Source organism: Dermacentor andersoni, chromosome 5 (assembly GCF_023375885.2).
Source record: "Dermacentor andersoni chromosome 5, qqDerAnde1_hic_scaffold, whole genome shotgun sequence".
NCBI classification, from domain to species: Eukaryota; Metazoa; Arthropoda; class Arachnida; order Ixodida; family Ixodidae; genus Dermacentor; species Dermacentor andersoni.
The window spans coordinates 191,292,368-191,302,741 of NC_092818.1; the positions used below are offsets into that span (position 1 = coordinate 191,292,368).

At 45.7% G+C, this 10,374-nt stretch overlaps 1 protein-coding gene across 1 annotated transcript; it reads right to left on the reverse strand.

Moving 5' to 3' along the window:
• Nucleotides 1–488: 488 nt before the first annotated feature.
• Nucleotides 489–9,398, reverse strand: LOC126531752 (uncharacterized). The gene is made up of 4 exons (XM_050179459.3): nt 9,263–9,398; nt 8,113–8,330; nt 4,523–4,809; nt 489–2,334 (listed from the first exon to the last, which is right to left on the reverse strand). Exons 1-4 carry the CDS (start codon nt 9,369–9,371, stop codon nt 1,962–1,964), a joined length of 987 nt encoding a protein of 328 aa, XP_050035416.1. The 5' UTR covers nt 9,372–9,398; the 3' UTR covers nt 489–1,961.
• Between the last annotated feature and the right edge of the window lie 976 nt (nt 9,399–10,374).

Sequence of the window (10,374 nt, forward strand, 5' to 3'; positions counted from 1 at the left end):
CTGCGACGATTTCTCTGCCGACAGCTTCAAACACTTCTTGACTGACGCGACACTGCTTCCTAGGAAGAAAAGCTATGGCGCCTTCGTCTCATAGCCCGCCAAGAACACAGCACCTCGTTCTTCTTCCTTGTTGCAGTTGTTGCCTTTGATGTGCCGCCTCCAAAGAGGACAACGACGAAGCTCCATGCAGCGCTAGCACACGCGCTCAGGCACAAGCGCGCCTCACGCGTCGAATGTGCCAGGTTTTCTTTCAACACTTGAGCTGCGCTGCGCAGTTTTAATGCTCGTTTTAGCTAAGCACATTACAAGGAGCTACAAACGGCTGTGCGGATGCAACATCGCGAATTCGGAATCGTTCCAACCCACAACGAATTTTATGTTAAGAATCGGGCGTTCAGCAGAAGCAGAAAATTATTGGGTATAGGCTGTATCGGGGACACAGCCGCAGTAGGGTGCGTGAAATGCATTGTGCGTGCTGCTGTCACAGAGTTGCCGGGGAGTGTGTGAGCGCAGTTAAGTATCTCTTCAAATGTCGCTTTTTACGAGCTTCGACTGTTCCAGCAATTACAGGCTTCCGTCTCAACAATTCCAGGCAGCGTAGCGAGCGTTGCCGATACTTTCAGCCAACCAGGATCGAAAGGCGGCTGCAAGTCTACGGGAAAAAAAGGAGCTCACCCTTTGTGCACCATTTATTCGTTCACGATTCTCTTCCTCAACCGACATTGCTAAATTCAACCATGTTGCGTACAACATGATGCGGCGAATCGATAATCGTTTCCCATGGTTCTCGTTGCAGCTTAGTTAAGCACATCCGTGTTAGGCAGGATTTGTGAGCGGGCTACAGTTTGTATTCCATAACTAATAAACTTGAATCGCGAAGGAGCAAACAATGGTGACAGTACGGACACTGTCGTCCCTGTTTTCCAGTTCGCACTTCAAGTTTATTAGTTATAGATTCATATCTCTCGTTTCACTGTAAGAAATGATACCAATTATATGTAAAGATGAGGTTGCTGTGCTATTGTCGATTACCTTATAGGAACACTCGAGCATATCACCAAACTGCGCGTCGGACGCTTTAGCTGCGCCATGCAGGTCGTGTGTGACCCTCCAAGATTGGTCAATAGATTTTTTTTCTTTTTTTTTCTTTCTTTTTTTCACTCACGTTTAATCTGTTGTAGGTCACCAGAATTCGTCAACCAGGTTTGCGGATTGTATAAATTGCTTAGGATCGAACAAAAAATATTTCATTTGTAGCTTAGTGTGGTTTCCGTTCCTCATGCAATGAGGTATGCAACCTTCAAGGTATACACTGTGGTCTTTGCGTCGCATCAGTATCGTTCACAGTCATCTTTTACCACGGTCCACACCAAATATATAGCATATATGTCAGAGTGTCAGTGTAGTCGACGTGTTGATTTCTTAATCTTGGGTCCAACAAAGAGTTTCGCAATCGACGTAAGTAAAGACTTGTTGAGCTTTGCACGAAAACATTCGAATGGCTGGCGCTAAACCTAATTGACTGGCTCGATATAACTGGCCGGATTCAGAGCTAGGCAAGAAAGCAAACAGCTCAAATAAGAACCACGACGTATGCAAGCAACTGCGTGCACAAATGGAGCGGCAACCGATACCTTATTTAGGATTAAGATCGTTCAAGACATATTATCCAGTTGAAGTATACCCTCAGGTGCCTTAATTGCAGACTGCAGCGAAGACAGTCATAAATAAATTGGCGAACAAGTAGTTCCATTTGTGCTCAGCGTCCCGTCTCATGCTGGTTTATATACGCAGTGGCAGTGCAGCAAGTTTCTTTAGACGCATAATTAATTGTGACATGCGCAAGTCTAATTATCTGTAACTCGTGCGGAAATCTTAACGGACAAATCCGAAGCTCCTTAAGTGCAGCTGGCCACACTATAGTGCACCTCTACTTGCAGGAGTATTGCCACGTAATGGCTCTAATTCATCGGACGTCTGTCAATAGCTACGGTAACCTGAGAAGACGCGCCCAAGGCCGACAGGCGCTGTCCCGTATGGACCACCGCGACGGGCAGCGAATTCCCACCGCCACCGGTGTTTTCCCCTTTCCGCGACCGCTGCGCAAGGGCACGCGACGAAGCCGGCAGCAGCTTGCCGACAAACACTTCGGACAGGGCGACAATGCATGCGAACGCCTGTCCGAAAAGCATCAGGTAGAAGATTGCTCCCACGTCGGTGAGCTTCATGGCTGCCACGACGGTCGTCGGCGCGCCTGCCGATTTACGCAGCGCCGACTCCATGGCGCGGCGCTTCCAGTCCTGGGGCAGCCCGGCCTCCCACAGCCAACGGAGCCTGTATGGACATGCACGTCGCTCAATCGGTGACTGAAAAGTAGTGTACCGAAAGACCATATTGGGGAAACATTTTGGCGCAAAAGATGGGCGGGCACACGAGGGGAGACAAATAGCTGACAGGTGCCACCAACAACAACCCTTAAATATCTAAGGACAGACAAGCAAATACGTATATACACGCGTACTGCGCAAGCGCGACATGCCGGTGCTCAAATCGTGGCAGCATATTGGAAAAATTCACAAGACGTCGCGTCTCACATGTACACAAGGATACGATATGCAACGCTGACATGTCCATCCACTTTTCCTTTCGTTATATATAAAACAAAAACGCTTCTAGTAACTCGCATGCGACAGTGTTCCACAGTTAGTTACCGAAAATTCGAAGCTTTTGTTTACGCCCACATGCGGTGCGTGCAGTCTTCTAAGAGGAGACAGGACGTGCGTCGAGTGAGTTCCTGAACAACACTTTGCAATGTGGTGAACGCGGTTTAAATCATGGATCCGGGACCTCAAGGAGGTGCGACGTAATGCTAACGCATTTCTCTCACATTTACCGTGAAATTGTCAATAAATTGGCGAAACACTTCGAAACGTGAATTAACGGCCTTCGAACTCAGTGGAAGATAGCAGCAGCAGAAATTTTGCATCATGCTTGCTCTTCACAGTGACAGTTTTATACGTGATCTTTAACTTCATTGAAGATAGCATCAGCGCACACGAACAAACTCTACTAATTTCATGGTAATGATGAGCTTCACTAAAAAACAAATATGCATAATATAAGAAAAGGCACTTCAATTGTGTTCACGCCTAGGTTCTTGCAGTGCAATAAAGTGGCTCATCAGCGCATTTACGCTACAATAGGGTACTGACAAGGTGACTGGACCTTGCTAGCGCAAGATTCAGGGGCATCAGTTTAACAGTTATTAATGCCCATCGTCAAACAATATAAATACCGGAGTATATACACAAACGAAGGAAATACCTACTCAAGCATCCACCAAGAAATCTAAAGATGAAAGGGAAGCGGAATGCAGCAATAATGAAACAGAAAACTTTGGGGCTGCAATAAATACGAGATGGTGCGAGGAATTTGGAAAAGTGTAATGGTGCCAGCGCTAACATACGAAAATGCAATTATGTGCTTTAAATAAAACGTCTCGTCGGAGTTGGAAGTTAAAGGTCGGTGGACCTATTGGCATTGGGAGCCCACGCTAAAACCACAAATGAGGCCACTGCCTCATTTGTGGTTGGGCTTGGATGGATTGGACATGGGTTGGGCTTCTTTGGAAGTCAGAGAAGTGCAGAGCAAAATTAGTTTTGAAGAAAGAACAATAAACACGGATGAAAAAAATGGCCGGCTAGAGCGCACAAATATTTGTACCTCGAATGCGTGGACACGTAATGGAGAAAGGCGTCAAGAAAGTTGGAAACCAAGTACAGGCTAAGTGGCTGCGTAAATAGGCAAACAGAGGAGTGATCAAAAAGAAAGTAAGAAAAACATATACGGTAAATTGGATACTAAGGATGGAAACAAGAAAGGCCATGGAGATTTGCAAAAACAGCAAAAAGAAATTCATGTGGGAAAATCTGTACGATAACACAAAGGGCAGTGCTTTGCTATTTGAGGCCCGAGCTGGCTGGGTAAAGACAAAGACCTACCGGAGCAAGTATGGGCGACGGGTTGAGACATCTGTGAGCTATAACAGAAGCCCAGAAAACGAATCAACACCTCGTAATGGAATGCCAAGGTGTCACTCATTGAGACCGGTAGGGAACGTGCACTTTCCAGAAGCACTGTGATCCAAAGAAGATGGAAGTCGAGACAAATAAGAGACGCTTAGAGTATTGGTGCTAAAAAAAAGCAGGGAAGAGGCTGATAAAACCGGAGTCATGGCTAGCGTAGTTAATGGTACAGTATAGAAACAGAGGTATGTTTTAGTGACGAAAGTAAAGATAGAGATCACATCGGCAAGACGCTACACGATAGATGTAGTAACACCTGATTAGATTAAGCAGGGCAGGCGACTATTTGTCGCCGCCCCGTTTCAAAGGGGATGCCAATAGACGTCACCATCATTTCTCATCGATGGACGGACGAACCGGAAATGCCACGTTGGGAACACTTAACATATGTATACCGGCTACCACGGGCAAAAATGAATACGGCCGTGCTTACTGACCGCAGGTGAATCTTCTTGATCAGGTCCTTGTCAAGCGTGCGCCGCACGAACATGGTGAACTCGTTGTTGAGGAAGTAGTCAGTGCCCATGTAGAACTCTCCCTCGAAGCCGTTCGGATAGATGCGCGCGACGGTCCAGTGGAGCAGGATGTCGTCGCAGAAGAAGATGGCTTTCTCTTCCAAAAGCAAATCGAAAGCTGGTTTGCTCAGGACCCAGCTGGCCGGTGCCACAGCCTTCCAGCGCTGCACCTGTCTCCAGAGGCGCTGATAGTCAGGTCGAGTTGAAGTCTGCAACGACCCCGAGAGAATTAGGGGCCGTCTCAGTAGAGTACTTTGAAGATAGTAGAGACTGACTAGCATTTAAACGTATACAAAGTGTCCTATGAACACTACTATGTAGCAGGCAATAGGGTGCTGTGCAGTTCCTAGGGCAGCACATAAACGGATACGCGCCAACTCTCCCGATTTGTCCGGGAGACTCCCAAATTCGGATCAATCCTCCCGATTTACGGACGTGACCATAATTCACCCCAAAGACTGCCTCAATCCTATCCCGAAAAAGAAATACAGAAAGAAACGTATTATGCAGCACAGCCACATGGCAATTACCATTATGCCCTACGTATCTAGCCGAAGTCAGATTTATTAAATCAAGCCATTTATGTGTCAAAAGTGAAAAATGGGATGGAAGCATGACTAAATTCAGAGTGCGAACTACTGGGACACAAGCTAAGGCACAAGAAAAGACAGGACATGGCGCTACTTGCAACTGAAAGTCTATTCGAAAGGTTAGAGACATTATAAACCCGACATGTACAATGTCATCAAACGTCATCAAACGATATAAAAGCAAATAAAAAACACACAAAAAACAATGAAGATGACTATTAATCGGTGTTAGCACACCAAAATAATTGCACCGTGTTAGGTCATATCTAGAAAAGATATTTCAGTGTCATGATGCGCTATAGAAACATGACTGACACACCCTGCCCCCTTTATCTTTATCTCGTGGGCCTCTACAACTTCTCTTGTGGTTCGATCTTTGTACTTAAGAAGGATTGTTGTATTTTCAAACTTGGGTGTGCATTTTCCTTGTGAATTAAAGTCTTTTACGTGCATTGCAAGATGTGTGTGCGCAATTCCTTTTGTGGAATTCGAATGTTCCTTCAGCCTAGTGCTAAAACAACGGCCAGTTTGGCCCACATATGTTTTCCTGCACGAGAAAGGCACCGAATACATCACTGAAGTTGAGCATGAAACGAAATTGTTTGCACGATTTACACAGCAACCAAACCGATTGCTTACATCTGTAGTGCAGCTGCTCGATCTTTCACTACGCCTGCGCACGGCTGAACAAATGGTGACGAGCTTGTTCTTCGCAGAGAAAACGGCACTCACGCCATAGCGAGACGCTAACTTCTTCAACCTATGCGACAGGCAGTGGACATAGGGGATGACGGCCAGCTTTTCCTTCTCAGTACCCCTAGCTTCATGTGTACGCTTGTTTCACTCCCTGCTTCCATAATCCTTCGAACGATTTTTCCCCGACGCAGATATGACGGCTTGTGGGAACCCCGCCATCTGGAACCGGGCTACTTGGCCTGACACGCTTTCGCTTACTTTGTGGAGGTACGACTTCAACAAAGCGTTCCTTAAGCTAGACAGAGCAGTACCATTCTTGATCAACTTGGAGTGGCTGGAACGAAAGTCTAGGATTTATGTGTCGGCAGTGTAGACATGCATAGAAGAGTGCGCGCGAGGCAAAGGTCCGAGATGCGTCGCGTGCATACCCGCCGGGGTGGCTTAGCGGCTGTGGTGTTGCGCTGCTAAGCACTAAGTCGCGGGATCAAATCCCGGCCGCGGTGGCCGCATTTCGATGGAGGCGAAATGCAAAAACGCCCGTGTCCCGTGCATAGGGGGAACGTTAATGATCCGCTAGCGGTCAAAATTAATCCGGAGTCTCCCACTACGGCGTGCCTCATAATCAAACCATGTTTTTGGAACGTAATGCCCCAAAATTCAAATGCGTTGCGTAATAACCGATTTTTTAAAATAAGAAATAAAAAAGCCTTGTAAAGCGGTAAAGATTATTAAGAGTTGAAAAGGGCCGCTGTCACGGGGCATGGTACACGTTCCTTAATTGAAGACGCGCCTATGTCATGCCGTCTCTGGTCAGAGTACGAGCGCCGATACATCTAATAAGTGTACTGGCAGCATTTGGAAGCTGTTTCTGACGTTGCTGTGGCTCAGAAAAGAAAAAGAAGAGCGAATTTGTTTTTCTTTTGTCCGTCTCTCCGGAGCCCGTCTACACGGTGACTCTTGGAAATGATTATGCCTCCATGGTTGAAAGAAGGGCAGCGCTATACAGCAAACACCAGGTGGCAGCGTCAGGCAGCAACGTCCGCGCAGACACCTCGAAAGCTTCGCGTTGTCAGGGTTGCGACACAGGCGTAGGACCTGCGCAATTTCTTTCTTGCCACTTTTTATCCCCTCGTATTCGTACCTTGGACGAGGTGAGAGATGAAACTGCACCGAAGCCTACGAATAGATGCAGGCGAAACCAAACCGAAGCAGCAAGAAGCTACCGCTCGTGTATCAAGTGACGAGGGCATATTTCTCCTTTACATTTTTTTATGACTAGGCTTCAAGATTTTTCACGTTACGCAACGCTTTTAGTTTTCTTTTTCCGCCATGGCCATAAGTGGCCATTATTTGGACAGCAGCACTCACCGTGGATAAGATGTCTTGATATTCTCATAGTATCTTTTTTACCAAACTCAGCTGTGGAAGTAGTGAAAGTAGCATCCGGTAATTCAAGTTAATCCTTACCATAGAGTGAATTTATGATGACAACTTGGCTTTAACGAACATTTATAAAGGAAGCCACGTGGCTGCTCCAAGGCTAAAGAACAAGGAAAATAACAAGTGTGAAAAAAATTTTTTTTTTGCTTTGCACAGAGATGAGCCAATGGTACCGAAACCTTTGCTAGCAGAATCATCATTTCATAATTATGTTAGGGTGGCTTCAAAACTATATACGAAAAGTTAAAATAGCGAACGAACAAAACGTAAGGACGTCTAAAAACTGCAGTGTCAACGGCATGACTTAAATTTGTAATCCTAGATTATAAGGTTTATTCAGGGCGAAAGTGTTTAACCAGAGAATACTTAATTGGCATCTGAACATCACTTGAACATCATTGGCGTCTGAGCTACGGACTCTTTTATTCTTAGGCTGTTATGCAATGGGGAGGGGGGGGGGCTTCAAAATTAAAAAAAAAAGTACAGCTGAGTTCAAAGAGCTGTTACCCTCAACTAGAAAGAAAATTACGCAACTAGTACTCAGAAAAATAATCGCATTGCGGGGAGAACACGACAATGAATAACAAAACAAGTGAAAAGTCACAGAAGCCACTACGAGTGAGACGGCGCCGGCAGTACGATACACAGATTGGGCAATGAAACTTGTGAACTGGTTGCAAGGTAGAACATTCCGGGTGTGGATTGGATCGTCGAGGCGAGACCTATAAGGTCGGAGTTTCGGAAAGAGAGGCAGGGCTGAGAGAAAAGTGAATCGCGCCGCCTTACGCTGAAGAGTCGTTCGTAAGTGCTTCCGCTGATGATGAGGGGTCGGATCTCAGGCCGCGCCATGACGTCCGCGAGGGTGTTTATGCGGCCAGTTTGGTCCTTGACCATCATGCTGGCCTTCATGATACCCGTGAATCCGGTCATGACCACCATGACCACGATCCACCAAAAGGAGGTCAGCCAGCGACTGTACGAATCCTCCGGAGGCGCCGGTGTAGCTGCAGGGTAAGCCACTCTCAAAGGAGCCTTTTCTTCACAGACGCTTGATACGAAGTGTTCAAAACGTCTCAAGAGTAACCGGTCACTTTGTCAGCTGCTAAAGAAACGGTGTGCTAGGATTACTTTTTCATTTTTAAATATTGCGCGCAGGGCATCTGAGAACGATAAGCCGTCATCATCTGTCCTACGCATCCTCTTCCTCTATCCATTGGGTCACCAATAGTCATGACGTAGTCACGATTTTAAGAACAAATCTTTTACTTAACTATCATTTACAGCCATTTGCAGACATGTAACGGATGCAAGATTTGATTACGTCATAATACTTCCCTTTTTTTTCAGAATGTTTAACCGCTCAATAGCCACTCAACTTAAAGAAGTACGGTAAGTATTTACAAAAAGCTCTTAAACTATAACTGTTCGCAAGAGTAAATTCCAGTTAATTACGAAGCTGGACACATATATTTTTAGTGAAGGCAGCCAACAAATGCGAAAGAACATTTACGAACAACAATCGTTGTGAATCAGGCCCCTAGTTTTATGCTGCAAGAAACATTCGCATTTAAACATATTTATCAACCTTTTTTATATAAGCATCAATGAAAATCTTCCAATTCTGGAATGTTACAAGGCTCACGCTTGCCTATTTAAAAAATAAAGCAGTGCGAAGTAGTTTGTGAAGTTATGGAATAAATGTGATAAGAATTCTGCCATCCTGAGACTAACAGCCATATTGTGCTTATACTTCCACAAAGCTAGGTTACTGAGCAGTCTTTATTTTATTAGCTTTGTAGGGGCCTGCCTAAAAATGCACGGCCAAATTTTTCAAGCGTAAAACAACGAAGCCGGCGACATTTCTGGTTTTACAACACTTTCTATGTTTTAAAGAGACGGAAGAGCTAGACACACACCATTGTGTTTGGTGGCTTACCTTCGAAGAACAAGTTTCCGATGAGGTCAATGAGCTGGTCAGCGAATATTCGCAAACGACTTCTGCCGCCTGCCAAAGGAATCGAGAGCAAGATGGCGAGGAACACCATGCTTGTGATGAGCGTCGCCCAAACCTGTTTCGACGAACAACAGGCGCACAAGAAAGAGCTTAAGGCATATGCCACATGTTTGATCCATCTCTCAAACATTAGACATGGGAGCGCCTCTGCAGAGACGGCAGTCTTCGATAATGCAGTAGCCTGCAGTCTTAATACTTAATAACAACAATATCACGATTGAATAAACGTCCAGGTGCTGTAACTTGTTAATTTAAAGGCCCCTCGCCAGGCCCCATCGGAAATTTTAGTTTTACACTGGAAGTTACGAAGGGAGGAGCAGTACACCGCAATTTCTTTTCTTCAAGTTGGTTTGTTATTCCAGGAGGCAGGAGGAATTAAAATGTCACACCATCATGCTGACAGGAGGTGAGCTTCACCGTCAAAACAGACGCTCCTCCTTTTGCCTCGACTGGCATCCGCAAGTGACAATAGAGAGTTTTAGAATAGGGGCCCCAATATTTTGGGGCCCCAAAGAGCTTTGCGGGTGTTAGCGTTGGGGCACGCAGGAGTGAAGAGCTTTAGAACAGGGCTTTGCGTTTGCAAATAGCGTCTTGCGCTGACAGCGCCACTACGGCGTCCAAGAAAAACGATTAAAAATAATTAAATAAAATATACCATCTTATGATATGAATAGTAATTTTGACTTGCGTGTATTCGCGTTTAATTACAATTTAGAGGTTATTCTTCAAGCAGCAAACAATTAGTTGTGCTTAGTTTGGAGCAACAAAACCAACTCTACGTGCCTTCACCAGCCAAGCTTAGCCGTGTTAGGCCTACGAGCCATAAAATCCACACTCGAATTCGGAATCAGCGGCGTCTAATGAATCAATCTTCATAACACACGCTAGTTGAGAGAAAGCGATAACTGCAGTCACTACTCCTAGCTTGCGAACTTCACGCATTACCGCGAATCGAACCCAGTTTGGTGCTAGGTTAGAGCCGTCGCTTCGATGGGTGCCGCCATGTTTGTTGACGCAAAGCTTTTGGGAACGCT

What these genes read in the sequence shown, in the direction of transcription:
- LOC126531752 (XM_050179459.3), bottom strand. Translation starts at nt 9,371, where the DNA reads ATGGTGTTCCTCGCCATCTTGCTCTCGATTCCTTTGGCAGGCGGCAGA. An exon ending in CGGAAACTTGTTCTTCGAAG is followed by an intron (nt 8,331 to 9,262) that starts GTAAGCCACCAA and finishes CTTACCCTGCAG; the next exon opens with CTACACCGGCGCCTCCGGAG. An exon ending in ATCAAGAAGATTCACCTGCG is followed by an intron (nt 2,335 to 4,522) that starts GTCAGTAAGCAC and finishes ATGTCCATACAG; the next exon opens with GCTCCGTTGGCTGTGGGAGG.